Source organism: Antechinus flavipes, chromosome 3 (assembly GCF_016432865.1).
Source record: "Antechinus flavipes isolate AdamAnt ecotype Samford, QLD, Australia chromosome 3, AdamAnt_v2, whole genome shotgun sequence".
Taxonomy (NCBI): Eukaryota; Metazoa; Chordata; class Mammalia; order Dasyuromorphia; family Dasyuridae; genus Antechinus; species Antechinus flavipes.
Window position 1 is genome coordinate 486801354 of NC_067400.1, and position 25098 is coordinate 486826451.

Here is a 25098-nt window from a genome sequence, read left to right on the forward strand (position 1 = left end):
TTAGTGGTAGAATATTTTGAGAAAATAATAATTGGAATTCCAAGAATTGAAATTCTTGGAATAATGCAATAATTAATGCAATAATTACTTTTTTCATGTTCACACTTAATCATTTTATAGTTTATTTTAAAATTTTTCTTTAATTTTTAGATCTTCTACATGTGAGGCTGAGCTTCAGGAATTAATGGAACAAATTGACATCATGGTAAGCAACAAAAAGATGGATTGGGAAAGAAAGATGCGGGCTTTGGAGACAAGATTGGATCTTCGAGATCAAGAGTTGGCAAATGCACAAAATTGTTTGGATCAAAAAGGTCAAGAGGTACTTCATATATATTATTTATATATATTAACAAACTGTTAACAAATAATTCACAATTTTTATAAATAGTGTTTATTATATAAGAACATAAAATTTTGTTAATCATGTTATTTTTTTAGTTGTTTTAATTTTTTCAGTTACTAAAAATTGCCTTTTCTCTCTCTGCCCACTCCACCCCCAGTTGAGATCAAAACTGAAAAAAGGAACAAAAGAACAGAAACCCTGTTACAAAAAAATGTATTATTAAAGAAAACTAACTTCTGCATTGACCATCTCTCCCTTCTCTTTTTTCTGTTTCTGCTTTTTTGTCTCTTCATATACATATACACATACATACCTATGTATGTGATGTGTGTGTGTGTGTATGTGTGTGTGTGTATGTGTGTGTATAATCTCCGAATCTTTCACCTCTCTATCAGGATTTGGAAAGCGTGTTTCATGCTTTAGTCCTCTGGAATCATGTTTGTCTTTAAGTCTCAAAGTTGTTCATCTTTTTTAAATTGTCATATAAATTTTTCTCCTGGTTCTGTTCACTTCATTCAGCATCAGATTATAGAAATCTTTCCAGGTTTTTCTGAACTCATTCCCTTCATCACTTCTTAGAATTACAATATTATTCTATCACATTTACATACCACAATTTGTCTAGCTATTCCTCAATTTATGGATACCTTCTCATATTCCCATTCTTTGTTACCTCAAAAAAAGTTATAAATATTTTTGTACATCCTTATAGTTTCTTTTGCTTAGAACCAATCCCTACTTTAATCTACCTTTCCTCTAATTCTCCCTCCCTTTCCTATTACTTTATTGAGTAAAATGTATTTTTTGGCCTCAACTATATGCAAGTATGTATTATTTTTTCCTTTAACTAGTTCAGATGACAGTGAAGTTCAAATGTCAATCATAACTCTCCCCACCTTTTCTTCCTTATGTAGACTTTTGCTTGTACACTCCAATTATATGAGAGAAATTTCCCTAATCTTCATTTCATCTTTTCCTCCCCAATAGTGTATTCTTCCTTTCTCTTTCCATTTTCTTTTAAGATCATCAACACATAATAGAACTACTCCCAGACCTTATAATTAGACTCCTATGACATCTCATGACAATAGAATTCAGAGGGATCACATGTATCATGTCTCCATAATAGAATGTAGGCAATTTATCCTTGTTCAGTACTTTTTCATTGTTCATTGTGTTTACCTTTTTATGTTTCTCCTGTATTTGAACTTCAAAGTTTCTACTCAGCTTTGGTCTTTTCATCAAAGGTTCTTAGAAATCTTCTACTTCATATTTTTCCCTGTAGGAATGTACTCAATTTTGCAGAATTAGGTTATTCTTGGCTATAAAGCTATATCCTTTGTTTTTAGAATATCATATTCCAAGCTTCTCAGCATCTTTGTTTTGGTGGCTACTAAATTATGTGTGTCCAGACTCTTACAGATTTGGTACTTAAATTCTTTATTTCTGGCTGTTGTACATACTGTTTCTTTGACCTGAAGGCTCTGGATTTTTGGCTGGAATGTCCTCAGAGGTTTTCATTTATGGGTTCTTTTAGGAGCTGATCACTAAATTCTGACTATTTCTATTTTAGTCTTTAATTTTAAAAGACCAGGGAAGTTTTTTAATGACTTCTTGGAATATGATTTCTTATTTTGATCATGGTCTTCAGTTAGATCAGTGATTCTTAATTTTTTTCCATTGATTTGTTTTCTAAGTTAGTAGTTTTCACTGAGAACATTCTATATTTTTTTCTATATTTCCAGCCTTTTGGTTTTGATGGTAATATTTCTTATTGTCTCATGGAGTTATTGGTTTTTTTATGGGTTCATTCTAGTTTTCAGGGAGTTTGATGTCTAGGCAAGGCTTTGTGCATCTTGTACCAACCTGTTGATTCCTTTTCTAATTTTTTTCTTCCATGGGTCTCATTGCTTTTTAAAATTAACTCTTTTTAAATTTTTTTTGTTTCTGTGAATTATGAATTATGTCAATTTATGATTTTGTACTCCATGCTGTTTTTCTTTGCAGTTTTGCTCATAGATGTATTGAAGTCATTCTTTTTCTGGATTTGTTTCTTTGGTGGGGTTCTTTTTTAGTTTGCTCATTCTTCTGGATAATTTTATACTTTGGACTTGATATTAAGGCTAGACTCTGAGCACTTTTTGGAAAGAAGGTCTATATTAGTCTCCTTGTTGCTTTCTTGGCAGTCCTTAGTATTGTGTTATTTCATGATCTTAGAGATAGATTGGAACTGTGCAAACTTTCAAAACTTCCAGAGTAGCCTGATCCAGGTGCAGAGTCTGATCTCTGTCCTATTCTGAAATCTGCAAATATTCAGGTTTGATTGGGCATGAGTTAACAGTACACTACTGCAGAGCTCAGCACTCTCAGCCAACTAGGAATAAATGCTGGTTCAGAGTGATAAAACTGTGAGCGTCCATTTGGTCTGAGATTCCTACCTTGGTTATTTCCCTTCTAGGTTCAGACCAGGCCGACGTTGAAACTGAGAGCTCATCTGCTCTTTGCACCCAAGGCTCACCTGCTACAGCTTTCTTCTATATTTGCTTCTTTTCCTGTATACTGCTCAAGTTATTGCAACTACTCCTTACCTACTGACTGCTACCCATCACCTGAAGACTTAGGTCCCCTTTTCAGTCTACTCTGAGTCTATGACCCAGAACTGGGGAACACATGACAAAATTGTTAACAACTATACAAAGTATCGATGCTCTAGTTTAGGTAAAAGATTTCTCTGTTGTGCTCTCTTGGCTAGACCTCAATCCCCATTGTTGGAAGAATTTATCTCCATGTGCAGAATTAGGGAAGATGATTGACTCATGGTGACTGTTTTTCTTGGATTTCCCAATCAGGAATTCAATCTGATGCATTTTTGAGATCTGTTTCAAGTAATATAAGAGAGAAACTTGCTTTATCCTACTATGCCACTATTTTATTTGTACCCCTACCTCCAGTCTGTACTATATATCTATATTTCTTAATGTTTGGTGTGTGTGTGTATACACACACATATATATATGAGCATATATAAGTATGTATGTATATTTTCCCCTAATTACATGTTAAACAATTTTAAACTTTGTTTTAAGTTTTAAATTCCAAATTCTATTCTTCCTTTCCTCCTCTCTCCACTCTCTGAGACAAGTAACCAGATTTAGGTTATACATATACAATATGTAAAATATGTCCATATTACTTATTTTATAGAAGAGGAGTCAAATAAAAGAAAAAAATAAAGAAAATGAAGATGGCATGCTTGTCTGTATTCAAACAATATCAGTTCTTTCTTTGAAGGTGTATAGTGAGTTTCATCACTAGTTTTGGGGGATTGTTGTTTTTTATCATATTATTGAAAATAGCCAAATTATCCACAGTTCATCAAACAATATTACTGTTCCTGGATATTTGTCATTAAAAAAGGAGGAAGAAGAGATAGTCTTTTGTGAATAAAGATAGCAGATGAGGTTCCCTTGGTGATCAATTGGAAATTTAAATCTAGGATTAATTTTAATGACTAATTTTAAATGTGATGATCATGAGATTATTCTGAACTTTTGTTATGTATCAGCATGATATCATTCTAATAGCAAACAGCAGAGATATAGTAAGATATAAACCAAGCTTAGTTTTTAAGAGTATAATTATTACTAACTTGTTTTGAAAACTATATTACAAATATTTAGCTTGTGTTGATACAGGAGTTACATTTGACTTTCACTCTTTTTTTCAATTACTTCTCTTTTGCACATTTCCTATCCTTTCAGACAAAACATAGCAGAATATTCAAATTATTATCTTGATACAGGTGGGGTTACTTCGACAGAAATTGGACAGTCTGGAAAAATGTAACTATGTAATGACTCAGAACTATGAAGGACAACTTCAAAACCTTAAATCTCAAGTAAGAAAACTTACTGCTTTCCTGTCATTATAAATTCATATAAATTTCATTAAAATCAGTATTATTCTTATCATTAGCAAAATTTGTTTGTCCTATAGTACTTCTAGCCAGTACCACATCGTTTAGCATGTAATTGTTCTTTGTTTCATGCCCCAGTTTGTCAGCTGCATATCCCATAGCAGGTATAATGATCCTTAGGATCACTAAAAAATTGCTGTGATGTTTTATCTTAGTTTTAAAAGCTTAAATTAATACATCTTACTAGGGAGTGAATTGCAAATAGGACAGGATAGTACTAATGATGTTTGCTACCCCTTAACAAGTTTTGAGTTTGCAAAACTAACTTAAACAGTTGGTTAATTCCTTCAAATCACTATGCTTGGAATTTACATAGCTGTTTTAATCCAGTTAAACTTATTTAGTTCTCTAAACATAGAAATCAATTAAAATAAAGTATAAAAATTTAACTATTCACTATAATGACTAATTATAAACAAAATCTAGATAATATGGATCAATATTTTTAAAAATATAAAAACAAATACAAAATTTTCTTTTTTTCATCTTATTTTTATGTTTTCTCATAATACTTAACTATTTCAATCATTGCTTAAGGAAACTGGCTTTTGTTTTGTTCTCATAACTTATCTCATAACATGTTAAAAAGCCTCATACATTGTGATAATTTACATCCAAATTAAACTCTGTTAAGATGAAGAAAAACAATTAGGCATAAGTCTTGGCTACTAATTCTTTGTTCAGCATTATAGACAATAATCTATCCTACTAGTCCCCCATTTCTCTTCCATGAAGGAGGAAATGTTTCATTATTAAAAATGTAAATGAAATATCAAACTTTCTAAGATGTATCACTATAACTATCAGGAGTTAAAGATGCTAAACTCTTCTTAGGGCAGCTAGTAATTTTCAGCCTTGGGCCTCTGCAGTGAATTCAAAGATCCCATTGACAAGACTGTAATGAAGAAATGGACTTCCTTTGGCCAATGAAATTCCACCACTTTGGACATAATGCCCTGAATTTCTCTTATCCCTTCCTATGCCTCTTTTCAGTAGTTCACATAAAAAGTGGTATGTGACATGAACTACTTGTAGTATATTTTACATGACATTGAAAAAGCATGAGGAAAAATTCTTGCAGATATTTAGATCACTTAAAAAACCATTGGTCTAAAATTGTCAGTAGATGAGTATCTGTTCTTTAGAGGCTCTGCAGAATACATGGTTCCTATTATTAGCCTTAAAAACAATTGTTACTTGGCACATCTGAAAAATTGTTGAAAACTGAGGATGATTCCAGGATCTAGTGGCTCTAATTGGAAATTTATCAAAAATAATAGTATCTTTTCATTTTTCAACAATTTTATCCATGTGTATGTGATTGAGAAGAACCAAAAAAGGCAAAACAGAAGCATTTGTCAGGCTTGAATCTTGTGGCACCATTTGGAAATCATGGAAATATGGAACCTGATCCTCTTTTTAGTAATTTGTTGTTCTACAAATTCACCAACATTGCTTTTGGAGATATAAAAAAAAATCTTTTATTTGCTCAGGAATATCAGCCTAGAACCTAAAACTTCTGTTGGTTATTGAGCCCTCCAGATACTAGTTTTAGTATTTACTATTTAGGAGGCTCAATAGCCAGCAGAAGTTTAGCTTTACAGAATTCTCTGACAAGGAAATTCATTATCTATTCTATCTATTCATATTCATGACTGAAGTAGACAGTCAGAAGAATCAGGATTAAGTCTACAGAGCTTGATTCCAAATGGAAATGGACAGTAATTGATTGACATATCTGATAGATGCTGTTCCATGCTGCCAATTAAAGATTATCACTGGCCAACTGTGTTCAAAGTGCTTGGTTTGTGGAAAAAGACAAATATTTTAGATGCAATTGTGCTATGCCATAGTCCCTATGTGTCAGAACCTAAGTGATTTCCATCACCATGGAAAAAGTGATGACGATTTATGCGACATGGAAGAATCAGAATCACTCATACACAAGTGAAGTTGAGAGGCTGGGACTTCCTTTAGTCAGAGTGGCTTTAATAGATGTAAATGGACTGAATGATTTTTCCTAATTGTTCTTCAGTGATTGATAGTGAATGTAGTTGTAGAATAAGGTCTATAAAAGTGATATAAAGGGAAAAAAAGCATGATTCTCAGAAAGCCAAACTTAGGTTTACCTAGAGTACTATACTATTGAAGGATTGGAAGAAGTTGAAAATAATACTGTATTGAACTACAATTTATTCCTATAAGGGGAATGAAAAGGCAGTTGGTATAATCCAAAGATCTACCAATAACATGCCTATTTAAAACCTCTCTGATATTCTAGATAATTGGTCCAAGAGAAAACTCTAGAGTTTTTGCAAAATATTGGTCCAAAATGCTGGTCCAAGATTGCAGCAGATGTATGTGAGAAATGTGAGATCTATGTTCTCTATATACAAAATAAAACACTACCGTTAGTGCTTTCTAGAAGAACTTCAAAACATTGGAATTGATCTGCATAAATTTTGTATCTATGGGAGCACATAGAAAGAACAAAACAACATCTTAGTAATTGAGCCACTTCAGCCAATATGAACCTATCTAAGGAGAAATAGTACTTCCACAGTAGGCTAGTATTGTTGAAGTATTTCTTTTAAGTATGCCTATTAGGATTTATTCTGAACAAGGTCACAATTTTGAGAGCAAGCTACTCAAGCAAATGCTGTACTTGGCAGGAATCAAGAAATATAAAAGTAGAAGAAAGCATTTATACACTACTGAATGTGCTTGTTGCCCTGAAAACTGAATGGAAAGCTCAGTGGCTTTTTTTTTAATACATACAAAATATGTCACAAAGTTTGCCCAATGACTGATTACTAATCTTGTTTAAAAGTCAGTGACAGAATAATGGAGACTTCTAACTAGTAAGGATATTGTTTGGATGAGAGATCAATTGAAGGCTAGCTGTCTAGTTATGGCTTCAGTTCACAAGAACTTGAAGAGAAATAGGTTGTATTACCCCAATGGCATTATGTTTGAGTTTGCTATCAGGACATCCAACTAATGAACATATTGCAATCCATTGCACACCATATCTTGGTATTTAGAGAAAACATAAGGCCAGTGAAGAGCTCCCACATTCCAAATAATTAAAATATATGACAGCCTTTCACTCTTTACACTATTATTGAAAAATAAGTATGGCAGTGATGTTTTCTCTACCACCTGCTGCTTTTAGGGAAACTAGTTATGTTCCCTGATTAAAAAGGAGGACAAAAGTGATAAAAAGTTGAGGAATAATCAGATTTCAAGAAGATAACCATTCTTGACCCTGCTTTCATAGTGATCTTCTTCAAGTACAAGTCTGTCCATATCACCCCTCCCCATCAAAACATAACCCCCATACACACACACACACTCAATAAACTCCAGTAGGTCCCTTTCACTTCTTTGAGCAAAATTAAATGCTATGGTTGACATTTAAAGCCCTGAATACTACCTTGCCTACTCTCCTAATCTTTTAAGGTTTCTTACACTTTAGTTTTCCACATGCTCTTTGAAATAAGAATGCTGTTCTTTTCTCCCAAGAACATTCCTTCTAACTCTGGAATTTTCTAACTATCTGGAATGGCACATCATCTCTGCCTTCTGATTCCAAGTGTTGTCGAAATTCCACTTTGAATAAGAGGAACCCTTTCTCAATTCCCTTAATTCTAGTACTTCCTGTATAGTGAATATTTCTCATTCATCCTCCATATAGCTTGCTTGAGGAATAGTTGTTTGCATGTTTTCTCTCTCATTGACTTGTGATCTTCATGACAGCAGGGACGATCTTTTGCCTTTCTTTGAATGCTCAACACTTAATACAGTACCTGGTAGATAGTAGTCATTTAATGTTTAATAACAATGACTTTTATTTATTGATCTCATCAGCAGCTATAGATCCAATGATCTTATCTATGTAGGCAAATCCTAGAGCCAGTCTAAGTTTTTTTTTAAACCTTTTTTTAAGTTATTTTATTTTTCCAAATACATGTAAAGATAGTTTTCAATATTCATTTATGTAAAGCTTTGTGGACTAAAATGTTTTCTTTCTCTCTTTTACCCCTCCCTCCTCAAGAATGCAAGCAATTTGATGTAGGTTTAAATATGTACAATCCTTTCAAGCATATTTCCCTGTTTGGGAAAAGATTGGGGAAGAAAAATCAGACCAAAAAAAAAATTATGATAAAGAAAACACATAAACAAAAAGGTGAAAATACTATGCTTTGATCCACATTCAGTTTCCATGATTCTCTCTCTGCATGCAGATGGCATTTTCTTTATTGGAATTGCCTTGAATCATCACATTGTTGAGAAACAGCCAAATCTATCACAGTTGATCATCACATAATCTTATTGTTTCTGTGTACAATGTTCTTATGGTTCAGCTTGCTTCACTCAGCATCAGTTCATGTAGGTCTTTCCAGAATTTTCTGAAATTAGTCTGTTCCTCATTTCTTATAAAATAATATTTCATTCATATACCATAATTTATTCAGCTATTCCCTAATTGATGAGGATCCACTCAATTTCTTGTTCTTTGCCTCTATAAAAAGAACTGCTACAAACTCCTTTTCCCTCTTTTATGATGTCTTTGGGAAACAGATCCAGTAGGGACATTGATGCACCAAAGGGTATGCACAGTTTTATAGACTATTGGGCATAGTTACAAATTGCTCTCCATAAAGGTTAGATCAATTCACAATTCCACTAACAGTGCATTTTAGTGTCCCAGTTTTTCCATGTCCCCTATCAACTTTTATTATTATATTTTTCTGTCTTTTTAGCCAATTTGTTAGCTGTGAGGTAGTGACTCAGAATTGTATTAATTTGCATTTCTCTAATCATGATTTAGAGTATTTTTTCAAATGACTATAGATGGCTTTAATTTCTTCATCAGAAAATTGTCTGCTCATATCCTTTGATCATTTTTCAATTGAGGAATAATTTGTATTCTTTTTTTTACATTTTAATAGCTTTTTATTTACAAGTTATATGCTTGGGTAATTTTACAGCATTGACAACTGCCAAACCTTTTATTCCAATTTTTCCCTTCCTTCCCCTCACCCCCTCCTCTAGATGGCAGGATGACCAGTAGATGTTAAATAAATTAAAATATAAATTAGAAACACAATAAGTATACATGACCAAACCGTTGTTTTGCTGTACAAAAAGAATCGGACTCTGAAATACTGTACAATTAACCTGTGAAGAAAATCAAAAATGCAGGTGGGCAAAAATATAGGGATTGGGAATTCAATGTAATGGTTCTTAGTCATCTCCCAGAGAATAACTTGTATTCTTAATAAATTTGAGTCAGTTCTCTAAATAGTTTAGAAATATGGCCTGTGTCAGAAACCAGTCTTTTTCTTAACCTCTAACTGTCCATATTACCAATGTGGACTATAGGCATTTTTAATTCTATCTGTCCAAAGCAGAATTTGTTATTTTTTCTTCCAAATCCATTCCTTTTCTAAACTTCCCTTTTATTGCTGAAAGTACCATCATCCTTCTAGTTATCTAGCCTTCGTAACATTAGTGACTTCCTCTCATCCCAAATTCAATCACTTGTTCAATCTTGTTTCTTCCTGCATGACATTTCTAGTTTATATTCCTTTCTCTTTATTCACATAGCAACCCCCATAATTCAGACCCTTTGGGCCTGAACTATTGCAATTGCCTCCTGATTTTTTTTTCCTGCTTCAAAACTCCCCTTGTTGTAACTCACCCTCAGCTGCTAGAAAAATTTTCCTAAAATACAGATATGACCATGTCACCTTCCTGCTCAGTAAACTCCCAATTGTCCCATTTTATGTCTAGGATCAAAACAAATTCCTGTCTTTAAAATTCCCTACATTTCCACAGTCCTTACATAGTACTCCTTTCCCTTCACTCTACAACCTAGTCATACAGGCCTATTTGCAAGTCCTCATACAAGATTTCCTCCTGTTTCCTTTGAATATTTTCCCTCATGCCAAGAATGCTCTTTCTCCTCATATCTCTCTTAGAATCCTTGGATTCTTTCAATACTCAGCTCAAGTCATTTGCTATAGGAGACCTTTGTTAGTCCCTTCAGGAGACCTTTCTTAGTCTCTTCAACTGCCATTTCTTTCCCTTCCAGTATTATTCTGTATGTTTTTTTAAGTGTCTTGTGTAAATACATGCACATGTATGCACATACATAATATGTTCATGTTATCTCCCCTAATAGAATATAAGTTTCCTGAGTGTTTGTTTTTTTGTATTTCTAGTGCCTGGCTGGTGTCTGTTATAAGTCTTTTATTTGCTTGTTAATTGATTGCTTACTATAGAACTTTCAGCAGATGTGTCCCACTTTTTTTGTCCAAATGTTCTTTTTGTTTCACTGTTAAGTGCTCTTAGAATTTTAGGACTAAATTTAATTTTATACAGTGATGTGCTGGTGGTAAGTATATAACAACTAACCCTCCATAAAAATGGATATATGACATATTTTTACATTTTTAGCTCCAGGCCTAAACAAAACTGGTCCCTGTTTGGTGACCCCTGATCTAGACAATCACCAGAACAATAAATGAAGTACTATTTGTAGCATTTACAGATTTCGTCAGCATAAATACTTATACTAACAATTAATAACTATCTTTTTAAAGCCAATTATAGCTGATTCTAGTACAGTGTTTGTCTTACCCAGTCTTTCTGTAGGCCTTTTCCCCCTTGCCATTGTTATTTTGTGATGTTACACTGACCATAATCATTTGTCATATTCTTCCTTACCAGCTTCTTCTCTACCATTTTTACCAATGATTTTGCTTTAAACAATGGCTGTCTTTATGCCCTCTCCCTAGTTAGCAGGAGAACTGCTGAGGCAGTTTCTGGGCTCTTTTGGCTTTTCATGGAACAGGTATTTTTATATAACTTTAATTTCTTTTAAAAATGGAGTAATCAAAATCAATGTATTTTCCATTATCCATTTCTCATTTTCTAGTATCAGCAACTTGTTTGTATAAAGCTACTTAAATCTTTTGCAATTGCATGAAATATATTCTTCTCAGCTTTATAATTTTTTCTAGTTTGATATTGATTTTGTCTAAATCAGGTTCTCAGACTTTTTAGTCACAGAACCTATTAAAACACTTAAAATCATTGAGGAGTTTTTGTTTATGTAGGTTCTTATAATACCTTAGCCTTATGAAAATAGTTTTGACTTCATGGATTCCTCCAATCTCAGAATTTTGATCGAAAATACCAGCAGTTATATACTTTGAGAACATCTATTCTTAATAGTGACAATACTTCATATAACCAGCTAATTAATGACTTCCCTAATGGTAATTAGTCCTGTCTGTTAAGATACTGTCTACTTCATTTTCTGTGATGTTGTTCAGTGCTTATCAGGTCAGAGACTTGACATTGACTATTTGGATATATTGTAGTGGGGATTTCTTGGTAAGTTCATCCTGATAGTGGTCACTGAGGTACCTTCCATCCCTTAACTTTTGTAATTCAGTGGTCACTGAGGTACCTTCCATCCCTTAACTTTTGTAATTCTAATGTCCTTAAGTACTAATTTTGAAGAAAACACTCAATTCTCAATAATGCTTCTGGGGAAGTTTACACTTTGGACTTCTTAATTATATTAATCCTGAATCCTCTTTTCTAACATATTTTTTCACTGATGTCTCCCTGTCCCTGCCTTTACATTGAAATCATCAAGTAGCAGTATATATGTTGACTTGTTTGAAGTATAATTTTTAAATTACTTTCATAATTTTTCTTCTCCTTTGTCACCTTGTGCCACTTTTGTAAGAACGTTCCAGGAATCAGAAATCCCATTATAATAGCAATGCTCAAGCTTTCCTAGCTATTCTCCAACATTGGGTAACCAGTTCTTTATAAATGAGTAGTAATATGGTAAACATTACCCCTGTACCACTAAAAGGTGAAAGCAAATCCCAAGATGTAAATCATGTACATTTCTATAGGATTTACTGAAGCATGTGGTGAATAGGGAATTCAGGGAGTATGAGAGTTGCCAACGGCTTCTTGGCAGGTGCTTCCAAATTGCAGAGTATATTCTTCTGGGCCTTTAGTATTTCTATTCCTCTGCCAATACAAGCACCAGTATCTTTGTGAGGAGAGAAAGATAATTCTTTGGCAGCAAAGCAATTTGAGGCTGGATTGCTCTTGATTATGTAGAGGGAAAAAAATCCATTTCTGATGTCAATCCTTATCAGTAAAGTCTTTGATCTACAAGTTTTCTTGAAGATTTGAGTGTTCATTGGCCAGGGAGCTTCCTTCTTGGGACAATCTTTTCCATATTTGTGATTGATCTCTGGGACAGTTAAGGCTTGACAAAAATTCAAGACACAAAGTAACTTTAGATGCAGACATGTTTTGGAAAAAATCTATGATGGTTGATTCCTGAAATTAATCTAGGGATGATATATAGTCAAGTGACAATAGGAGGTGATGGTGGTTATCTCAACATTTGGTTGAATGTACAGGGCTTGGGTACTAATAAGTTTGCTGAGAATGACCTTGATAGAAGATACTGTTACTTTAGAGAAAGGGTAGGAGAGCAGCAAAACTTGGAAGAAAAGAATTGGAAGAAAGACACTTAAAAAAAACCCAAATGCACTCTTTTGACAAGCAAATTTAATAGTCAGCTATGCTTCAAAGAAAACTATTCTTAACATGAAGGCAAAAAAATTATGGTAAGCTATACTTTAGATAGTAGGATTTTCCGAAAATAGGCATCTCATTTTTAATTCCAATAGTAAACAAATAATAACAATATTTGTTTGAACCATAACTTAGCCTCACTTTTTTAGGTAGAAATTCATATATCAGCAGCACATTTAACTATGTCACAATATTAAAAATAAGGTCTTGAAAAAAAAATAAAACCCAAGATGCCTTTGCAATAGATATTAAGAGTAAATAGATATATTTTTCATGGTATTCGTTTTGCTCACTATCTTAGGAAATTATATTTCCTGTTGTCTTTGGATATGATATGAAACTAACTCCGATTTTTTCATTTATTTTTCAAAACAGAACCTCTGAGTTGCCATTTGATTTAATTACAATTTATGTTTCTGTTTTTGTCTCTAATAAAAATACCTATATACTCTCAGTAGTATTCCAACTCATTAATCATTGGATAAGGATTTCACATTTAAAATGCTCACAGATAATATTTATAGAAGATCTAAAGAGTATAATTTTTATCTTACTCTGAAACCTTTTTCACTAGTTAGACTGTTGTTGAAGAAGTCAAAAGGGACAGTGCTCTCTATTCTACTTTTATCTTTCGGTTCACTCCTCTTTAGTCTTCTTTGCTCTTTTATCTATTCTCTGCCTATTAACTTTGGGGGTTTCTCTATTCTATATGACTTCTTTTTTCTCAAATCTCAGTTGGTGATCTCACCTATTCTCCGAGGTTCAATAATCATTTCTATCATTCCTAGATCTATTGTGTCAAGTTCTGATCTCTCATTGCTTATGGGAATTTCTCAGCTATTTCACCCCAAATTGATTATATTTCCCTGCAAATTCATACTTATTTTGAAATTCGTTATTACTGTTGAAGTTACCACCATCCTTCTAAGTCATACAGATTCACAACATGTTTAATTCTCCCTTCTTCACACTCAATTATCCTATATATTCAAAAGCTTGCCAAATCTTGTTTCTATCCCCACAACATCTCTCATAAATATTTTTTCACTCACACAGCCACCTCTTAGTTCAGGCTCTCATAACTTTTGTGCTCTTATCATTACAATAGTTTTACAATTGATTTTCCTGTTTTCAGTCTTTATTCAATTCAATCCATTATCCATACAGTTGCCATACTTCTTAAAGTATAGGTCTCACTATGTCAGTCATCTACTAAGGGTCCTGTGGCTCCTTATCGACTATAAGAACAAATATAAACTCTCCTGTTGGACATTTAAAGCCTTTCAAAACTTGGCCTGATAAAGTAGATGAAGCAACTGGACTTGAAGTCAGGAAGATCTACCCATACACTTATTAACTTAAGTCACCAGGGCAAATAATTTAATCTCAATCTCCATTTCCTTATTTGCAAAATAAGGGAATAATCTCATCCTTCCCATAGGGTTGTTGTGAGGATAAAATGAGAGCATCTATAAAGTGCTTTCTAAACCTGAAAGAGTTAAGCATTAGCTATTATTATTATTATTATCTTTCCTAGTCCTTTTGCACATTTAAAAAACATGCAAGATGTTCCAGCCAAACTGACTTTGTATTCCTCGTGTATGGCTCTCCATCTTCCCTTTTTTGTGCCCACAGTTCCCCATGTCTAAAGGTCTCTCCCTCACTTCTTATTCATAGAATCCATGGTTTCATTCAAATTGCAATTTCTATGGGAACCTTTTCCTAATGGGCAGTTGTTAATATCTCCCCCAAATTATCTCACATAAATTTTGTATACACACACACACACCCCGATTTTTTTCTCCTTGGTCTTTGAAAGCAGGAACTTTTTTCTATTGTCTTTGTATTCCTAATATCTGACACATAAGAGGAACGAAATAAATATGTATTAATTGAGTCATTAATTCAGAAGCTACATAAACTGCATTACTAGGTCAGCAATGATTTACTAATTTGCCAAATCCGGTTGCCTCATCTGAGTCCTCATTAACTTTTCTAAAGCATTTTATATCATTGATCACTTGCTCCTTGATATTCTCTCCTTCTCTTGTAGTTTTCCTTTTACCTTTCCAATGACTATTTCTTGATGTCTTTTAATACTGCTTCTTCATATCCTAACCCTCTAAATATGAGTGTTATTTAAGATTTTCTTTTTAGATTTCTTCATTCTCTTTTGAAATCTCAGTTGCTCAAGCATTATTATTTCTATGTATGTAGCTCCCAAATATTTATTTTTATCCATACTTTTTCCTGAGTTTCAATATGTAACTTAATTGCTTGCTGGATGCATCTACCTTGTTATTTCACTGGAACCTCAAACTCAACATATCCAAATTGAGTTAGAGGTAACATTGTGTGTTAAGGAGACATCCTCATTTGTAGAAAAATTCAAGAATTAGAGTGGGGAAAATAGTGGTGAGCAATTGGGTAAAGATCAATAGAAAGAGGGAAATAGCTAATTTTGTCATCAAAAGTAATACACACTCCCTAAAAAGGAAAAAGAAGTAGTAAATCAAGCAAGCTTGGTGTATAGAGTTATGATATAGTAGTGACAGAAAACTTTGGTTACCTAGATATCTAATGAAATTCTCTTTGTCTTCCAAAACAGAATTATTAATTATTCTCAACATAATAAAAATACTGGATCACTAATCTCATTCTCTTTTGCTGGATTCTTATCCAGAACATGCCCTTGAGCCATCAGTATCTCACAGGGTTCTATCCCTGTCTTTTTCTCTTTTCCCCATATACTATTTGACTTAGTAATCTCAACAGTACCCATTTAGTGAACATCTTTATTCTGATGATTTTCAGATCTAGCTAGTCTGCTTCTACCTCTCTGCTGAACTTCAATCTCACATCTCCAACTGCCTTTCATCTCAAACTGGATGTTCAGTAGATGTCTTAAACTCAACACATCTAAAATTAAACTTAGTATCTTTCTCTTCCCTACCTTCTACATACCCTGTATGTAAGATAGATATCTTCTCAGTACCTCAGACTCACAGTCTTAAGTGTCTTCCTCAGCTCTTTGTTATTTCTGTCACCTCTCCAATATTTAATTTCTTGCCAAGGACTACCAAATTCACCTTTGCAACATCTTTCAAAATACATTCCCTTTCTCTCTTCTGATTCTGTCACTACTCTGGTGTAGGCCCTCATCATCTCATATCTGGATTACTGCAATAGCCTACTAATGGATCTACCTGCATCAAGTCTTTTCCCATTCTAATTCATTCTCTATTCAGCCATCAGAGTTATTTTCCAATCACCTCCCTCTTAACAAATTCCCTAACACTTCCAGGATCAAATGCAAAAGCCTCTGTCGCTCATATTCCTTCATAACCTAACCCTCTCCTATTCTTTACGGGAATCTGTATTCCTGTATTCTTTTGTCCAATGATACTGACTGTTCCACAAATAAGACACTCCCCATCCCTTGGTTCTAGGCATTTTCTCTGGCTGTTCTACATATCTGTAATATTCTCTTTCTTCATCTCTACCTACTGGCTTCCTTCCAGTCCCAAATTCCCATTTTTTATAGAAAATCTTTTCCAACCCCTCTTGCATATTCTAGGACCTTCCCTGTTTTAATTATTTCCTGTTTATCCTGTATATAATTACTTTAAAATGTATTTGATTGCTTCCCCTCTCTCCTCTCACCACCTTACACTGTGAGCTATACAGCAGCAACTCTTTTATGCTGCCCCTCTTTTATGCCTTCAGTGCTTAACACAGTAGCTAGTACTTAGGAGGCATTTCATAAATGTTTCTTGAGTTACTGATTACTTACTATGTGCCAAATACTGTGCTAAGTAAAGTACTAAGTAAAGTCATTTTGTGCAAAAAAAAAAAAAAAAGTCATATAAGATATATACAGTGTAAACTAAAGGTAATCTCAGGAAGGAGATTACTACCAGTGGAGCATGGGTGATCAGAGGTTTGTAGAGGGTCAAAGAGATTGGAAAAGGACTCCCACAGAAGGTAGAATCTGAATTGAGTGCTGAGAAAAACTAGAGTCATAGTTGAGAAAAGCAGAACCTTCCAGGAATGGAGAATAGACAACAAAAAGCCAGAGTTGGGAGATGGAATATCATGATCACAAAATAGCAAGAAAAGGCTAGTACTGTTGGACTGTAGAATATGTATATTGCAAGAAGTCTGAAAAGGTAGAAAGGGATTGGGAAGCCACTTGAGGTCACTGATCAGGAAAGTAGCATAGTCAGAACTACACTTAACAAAAATCACTTTGACTGCTGAGTGAAGGATAGATTAGAGGAAAAGAGACTTAAGAATCTTAAAAAAGACCAATTCACAGGTCATTGCAGTGGGTCTAAGCATGAGGTAATGAAGGCCTATATCAGGATATTGGTAGTATCAAAAGAGAGAGAAAGGGATAAGATATGCTGTGAAAGTAGAAGCAACAAAACAACTGATTGGATATGTGAGGTGAGTATGAAAAAAATGGTCGAAGAAGAAATTGAGGTTTGTGAAACATATAACTGGGAGAATGTTGGCCTTCTGGATTTGATTCTCACCACCAGGGTACTAATTTCTGGAATAGAAATGATGGTAACCTTGGGGAGAAGTGACCATTTCTTCTTAGAATTTGTGATCAAGCAAAGAAAGACTACATCTCTTTTGGCAGGTACTTTTGATGTGAAAGGAACATATTTCAAAGGGTTCAGAGGAAGGATAGGATCCTATGGATTAAAGCTGCAGAAGTCATCTGGTTGTAGAAGGAACAAGCATTTATTTAGCATCTAGTATGTGCCAGGCTAAGAACTGTGCTAAGAACTTTACAAATTTTATCTCAACTGATGCTCACAACAAACCCAAGATGTAGGTGCTATTAATATCCTCATTTTTACAGTTGAGAAAGCAGATTAAGCGAGTTGTCCAAGGTCACACAGCTAATAAATTTCTGAGGCTAGATTTCAGTTCAGGTGTTCCTGACTCCAGATCAAGTGCTTTATTTACTGTATTACGTAGCTGCATCCTCTCACACAGAACCTGTCTGAAGAAATTAATGTGTGCACTGAGAATTCACCAACCAACTTAATTTTAAAAGATTATAAAAGAGGGAACCAAGGAAACCCAACATGGTATATCCATAAATATGAAATTATCTTATGAGAACAGGGGACAAGGAAGTCAGAAGAGATAGAACTTTCCTTAGGTGCATAGGATGATGCTAACCAATAACCACAGGATTGTGCATTTTTATTTGTGTTTTCTTTGTTCAATACAATGACCTTTGCTTTGGAGACATAGAAGGCTCTTAATGAATTCAAGTAACCAGCCCCACATAAGCCTCATCCCTCAAGTATCTAAAAACTTGAATGATGTGATTCCTGAGTGATTGCTGTAGGTCTTTTAATGATATTTGAAAAATTAAGGAGAACAGGAATGGTATTCACAGGACTAGAGAAGGGAATTTTTAATTCCCCATTTTTAAGAGGAGCAGGGAGAAGGAAAGAGCAGAGAGAGAGAGAGAGAGAGAGAGAGAGAGAGAGAGAGAGAGACGACAGAGAGAGAGAGAGAGACAGAGAGAGACAGAGACAGAGACAGAGAGAGAGAGAGACAGAGAGACAGAGAGCTGTATAAACTATAAACCAGTAAACTTGACTTCAATTTTGGGGAAATAATTGAATCTTACTCTTGGATTCAAGAAAGATTAAGAAAGAATAAGTAGAGAGCAATTGATCTCAAAAAGATATAGAAATTTTGGTAGATAATGAAATGAGTTTACATAAGTTGATGTGAGTGCATAGTATAATGTGGCTGTCCTTTACCCCTATACCTTCTTGTAATAGCCTAATATAGATTATTGGATAACTTGCTATGGGATTTTCTCTTGTACTCTTGTACTTTTGAGTATGTGTGTGTGTGTGTGTGTGTGTGTGTGTATGTATGTATGTATATATATTCTACTGCCATATCTAGAATCAACTTGTTCAATGTCAGTATTTTATGAAATTTTTTAAGGGCCAACTTGGGCCTATCACATTCCATGATTCTTACTTTTCCTGTTTCATTTAATTGAATGGAAACCAAAGTTCTATCATTGGAACTGAAATAACCTAGAAATATCCACCATTTTTTCAGAGTAAATCAAAAGTTAAATTTTTTTCTGAATATATTACAAGCTAGTTGTTCCATAGATCTACTTATTGAAATAAAAGTTGTTAACACAAGATGGCAGTAAACAAAAAATTTTTCAAAATATTGTTTTAAATATTATGGGATTCCTAAAATATAGTTAAGAGAAATTTGAAGGAACATTTTACAATGATCATTGTTACAAGTTAATGGCATTTCAGATTTATGTCAAAGCTCAATTGTGTTCAGCTTTAGTAACTTAATTTCAATAACTGGTTCTTGGTTAATACACTGAAATGCTTATGCTTTGCAGGATTTGCCAATTATGAAAAAATTTTAAGTGCATTTGAAAAATCAAGCCAATTTATGGTAGGGATAGCAAATAGACTTCAAATATTAATATTTCCTTTTATCGATAGTTTTCTAAACTGACAAATAGCTTTGAAAAGCTGAGATTGCACCAAATGAAACAGTGCGGGACTCTTAAAAAAGATGAAATTCCATTTGAATTGAGCAACATAAACCAAAAATTAGAGGTAAGATATATGTTCATAATTATCTTCATTTATCTTAAAGATTGATTTTTGTTGTTGGTTGTTAATATTGAATGTACTATATGGAATAGCTTGCTTATGGATGGTAGCAAACATCATTCCCAATCAGTTTTGCTCTGAGTATATTCTTTTTAGTGTATGTCCCTTTGGTGAATTAAACTAGCGATTTGATATACACTTCTGAATATTATTAAGCCATTTTTTCAGAACCAAAACAAAAGTTCTTGGAATCAATAAATGTGGAATATACTTCATAAATGCCTCACTGGTGAATATTTAATTAATCTCTTCATGTCTGTGTAATCATTGGGTACTGAAATTTTAATGAAGATATGTAGCACTTTTTAGGGCAGAATTTGGCTTGTAGTTTTTTGAAAGGTAGTAACACTTCACAGTATTTGATAAATGAGCATACCATAATATTTATGAATTGATGCATTCTGTTCCCCTAAAATTTGCATATGGCTCTTCTACCTTGCCAATTTCAATCAATATCTATAGCAGTGGTATGGATAATGAGATTTCTCAAATATTTGGGAATCATTGAAACCTTGTAGGGAAATGATATATTCAAATATTTGTGTGCTTTAACAGAATATAATGTATTTCAAAGAGAAACCTCCAATACTGCTTTTCAAAACATTGTTAACATAGTATAATCAAACTATGATTAGAGAGCATTTCTCTGCTAAAACGTCATTTGACAACAGCAATTATGATGTTTATACTGGTGTTCCTATGGACACTAATAACATTATTTTGTCTAACATTGTGTTTTTCTCCATGCCAGTGATTTGTGTTAAATGAGGTATATCCATTGATAAAGATCAAGTCAATTAATTGTGTATAAGTCTTACATAAAAGAATTAAATAGGCATAAACTATAAATCATCTGAAGCAGACTTTTGAAATTAGCTTTTTGAAAGCTTTTTAAAATTTGACTTTTATTTTCCTTTGGAAGTCCTGTTTTCCTCATAGAATCATAATCTGGAACCATAATAAAATCAATGGTAAAAGATGGTAAAACAATTTTCACTTTACATACATTTATCTAGATGTTAGCCAGATATATTGATTATAGAAACAGTTTATTTGCTTATATTTGCTTATAACTACTTACAAAAGTAATTTTTTAGGGCTGAGTTTCTGTGGGTTTAGTGTAAATCTAAATATACATTTTTGTTTGGAAATATCTATTTGTACCACTGGGGGAAGGGGGTTTATTTAATTGGTGTAGGGAATTCCTAGTATGTAAACTCCCATAAACTATGGAGCTCCTAGCCACTTATCCTGGAATTAGTTCTTTGGTTGGACCCTTGCTTCCAATTCAATTCAATAAATAATATATTTTAAGCATCATAATATAAAAGCCACTTGGTCACTTGTAGGATTACAAAACTACTGGGCTAAAGTCCTGACTATGGTATTTGGAAGACTAAGGAGAGCAGAAAATACCTGGTGGCTATAAGTCCTGTAGTATGGACATTTCTAATCTTTTTCATAATTTCCTCCTCTTAGACAGCCCTGTATCATGATTGCTTAGGATATGAATTTAGCACAAAGTTTACTAGGTGATCTCTAATGTTTACCAATGCTCATATTCCTGCTGAATTATAGAATGTCCGAGCTGGAACTAATTTTAAAGTTTGGTCTAACTTACTGCTGTTTCCGCTGATTCTTCTGATTCCCCCTTGACAGCAGGGGAGGAAACAGACCTAGAGAAGGGAAGCTCTTTCCATAAAGTCACCCAATTAGCTACAGCAGGAGATCATATTAGAAAAAGAACGTCCTGATTCCCAGTAGCTCTTACTAATATGAAAGTCAAATAACTTTTAATTAATGTCTTCGTTTGTACAAAGTTAAAGATTCTACTTACATAATTAGGTGGTATTTCTATCTTAATTATATCTAGATAAATATCATTTCTATTTTATTCACAATTTTGAAAAAAAATACTTAAGATATATAAGCTCCAATTCTGGCAGGACTAAAGCATTTATTTTCCAAGGCATACTAATATTTACCATAATTCATTGAAGAAACTATAATCACCTTGAAAAATATTTATATTTTTAGGCATGTAGTTGATGAAGCACAGCTTTTCTTTACTTTGTCATAACATATGCATTTAATAATAACCATAAAGAAGATTTACAATGAACTTTTAATGTTTATAAAGTACTTAACACTCATGATCTCATTTAATCTCCTAGAAAGTACCACAGTTATTTTATTTTTCTCATTTACAGATAAGAAAACTGAGGTTAATGATGGTTCAGTGTCTTCCATGTCTAGGCTCATTCTACAAGTCATGAGGCTGAGTGAATAGCCATTTCAGGGAGCTTGTGCTCAAATCTTCCCTGGAAATTTCCGGGGGCTTCAAGTACAATATGACTCAGTAAATGCGCTTTAGGGAAGATGACCAGAAGCAGCCAAGAAGGTTACCATTCCCAAAGGCCTAAGCAGTGAGCCATGTTGTCCTGGAAGCCCTTGCAAGTTTCCAGGGGAGATTTGGGTGCGCATATCATGAGATAACCTTTCTTAGCTCGTTAAGCCTCCCTACATTAAGTGGTATCAAAGATTCAAACTCAGGTCTTCCTTGACTTCTGATCTATCACTTTTCTCCCTAACACATGCTGCCTCCAAAAAAGCCACTGAGATTTTAATGGGACTTCTTAAAAACTCTGTACTATTTAATTTGAAGGTGTTTGATAACGACAGTGACTTGTGTTAGAACTTGTGGCTATATGAAGTAAAATGGAGCAAATTTTATCAAACATTATCCAAAATAATTCATTGAAAACTGTGAAACACCTTGTTCTTTTTCTAAGCGTGATATAGATTTCATTTTCTAACTCAGTATATTGATTCTGCAACCAAATTAAAGTAGTGCCAACATATGTAATAGCTGAACCAAATTGTAACCCTGACAATCCAATCATTTCAGTCATCTTCATGATTAATCCCAATGATTGTAAACAAATGGACTGTGTATCAAACTACGCCTATTAAGAGAACCAATATAATCAGATCAGTCATGCTGCAGACTGGCTGTTTTATGTATAATTTAGTCTATAACCAGACACAGTTACTATGGAGTTTGTTTCTACCATATCGTTGCTATAGTTTTATTTCCAAATTTTAGCAGAAATGTTTTAATTCTAGAAAGTGGAAACAATTGCAAATGTCAACCCATCCATTTAGCCTACAAGCATTTAGTAAGCACCTACTCAATTGTGCAACACTGGTATAGGCACAGTAGAAAATTTTTTTAGAAGACATGGTTTTTGCTTGTAAATGGTTTATACTTGATTATACTTAGACAAGATGTTAGGGCCAACACCAGAAAAAATTTGTGAAATAGGTGAAATTTGTCTAATAGTACCTAGCCGATGTTTTCCATAAATTTTGCAGGATGTAAATAGATGACTATATACTCTGTGAGCAGAGAAAAACTGCTTGGCTAGTAAATCAGTCTTTCCCTATTTAATGGTTCCTTCTCTACAGACACACTAACGCCTCTCTCATTTTTAAATTTTCACTAGATTTTAAAATTATTCTACCTACTATTCTATATTTCCCCTCACTTTCTCCCCTTAGCTAAACCACTCAAAAAAGGTATCTATCTATACTAGCTGTCTCCTCTTCTTCTCTCATTTCCTTATAAGCCCATTCTGGTTTGGCTTCTGACCTCTCATCATTTTCAAATGAAATTTCTGTGTCTAAGGGATCTCTTCCAGTGATCTTTTAATTGTCAAGTCTAAAAGACTTTTCTGAATCCTCCTCTTTACACTGATAATTTTTTCTTCCAGAATAATTTCCTTTCTCAGGATTTCTCCTCTGTATTTTACTGTTCTTTCTTATTCTCCTTTTACTGGATCTTAATTTATGTTATGTACTTTTTTTTTTTTTTTTTTTTTTTTGGTGAGGCAGTTGGAGTTAAGTGACTTGCTCAGAATCACACAGCTAGTATTTAATGTCTGAGTCCGGATTTGAACTCAAGTCTTCCTGAATCCAGGGTTGTGCTCTATCCACTGCACCCATCTTGCCTGACCCCTATGTCATGTACTTATATTTGTCTCTGTCCCGGGCTCTTTTCCAAGATTCTGTTCTGGGCCCTTTCAATTGGTGATCTTATTAATTCCCATGGATTCAATTAATCGTCCCTGTGCCAATAATTTCTAAATGTGTATGCCCAGCCCTAGTCTCTTAGCAACTGATTATTGGATATTTCTAAATGTATGTCTTAGAGGCATTTCAAACTCATCATATCTAAAACAAAACTTATTTTCTCCTCTTCCAAAACTTACCTCTGTTCTGAACTTTTCTAGTACTATCGAGGACAGCACCATATTGTCACTCAGATTCATAATCTTGATGTCATCCCAAGTCCTCACTTTCACCCATTTATCTAATCAGTGCCAAATCTTGTTTCTACTTCCATGACACTTCTTACATTCTCCACACTCACATAGGTATCTTCCTAGTTCAGACCCTGCTCTCCTTGCCTTGTATCTCTCCCCACTTCAACCCTTCCTTTACACAACTACCAAAAGGATTTTGCCAAATTGTGGTTCTGATCATGTCAACTACCTACTCAGGAAACGTAAGGGACTCTAGGAACAAATATAAACTCCTTTATTTGGTATTTAAAGTGCTAAACAACTCGACCACTTTCAGTGTCACCTTTCTTCTAGACTATTATTTTCCTCTTCCCCCCATGAAGTCTGTAGTCCCTCATATTGTGCTACCTGGTATTCCCCTCCCACAACACTCCTATTTCCTATCTCCATTCCCCAGCCATCTTATATTCAATGTGTTCTCCTTCCTTATTAGAATCCCAGAATTCTTTTTAAAATCCAGATTTAAGTACTATCTTCTCCATGACTTCCATGACTCCCAGTTTTAGATACCTTTCTCTAAAAGTTATCCTGCATCTATTCTATTTGTAGTTTGTATGTGCCACTATATATATATATATATATATATAGAGAGAGAGAGAGAGAGAGAGAGAGAGAGAGAGAGAGAAAGAGAGAGAGAGACTCCCATTAGAATGTAAACTCTTTATTACTTTTAATTTGTATCAACAATAATTAGCACATAGTAAGTACATATTAAATGCTTGTTGATTATTTACTAATAAGGAACCACAGCTTGACCCAAGAGAATCAGTGTGTTTACCCTACTTCTCCATTAAGACTTGTGGGAAGTCTGGTCTTTATGAGGCATTATACCCTCTTGTCTTAAGCTTTTTGATTTGCAAAACCTTTACTTTAGTGCCTTGGAATGATTTACTTAAACTTGAGTTTTGGTTCCTATCTCAAAAAGACAATATAAAATATGAATCAGGTATGAGACAGATATATATATTTCCTACACAAAAAAGAAATGCTAAATACACAAAGATATAGCAAGCACTGACAAGAATTTAACAAACAGTAACTTGTAACTTTTAACTATTTTTACAGTCTGCCAAG

The 25098-nt window shown here is 33.8% G+C and overlaps 1 protein-coding gene across 10 annotated transcripts in view; it reads left to right on the top strand.

Moving 5' to 3' along the window:
* The window catches only part of DEUP1 (deuterosome assembly protein 1), a 142361-nt gene that overhangs the window by 32820 nt on the left and 84443 nt on the right, over positions 1-25098 (top strand). For 5 of the 10 annotated variants that reach the window (XM_051986807.1, XM_051986809.1, XM_051986811.1 and 2 more), the window contains exons 3-5: positions 151-322; positions 4149-4244; positions 19487-19603. In XM_051986807.1, the coding sequence (XP_051842767.1) occupies positions 151-322; positions 4149-4244; positions 19487-19603 (385 nt within the window). The remainder of the gene's footprint in view (positions 1-150; positions 323-4148; positions 4245-19486; positions 19604-25098) is intronic. The other 5 variants (XM_051986815.1, XM_051986813.1, XM_051986814.1 and 2 more) reach the window with 3 other exon arrangements.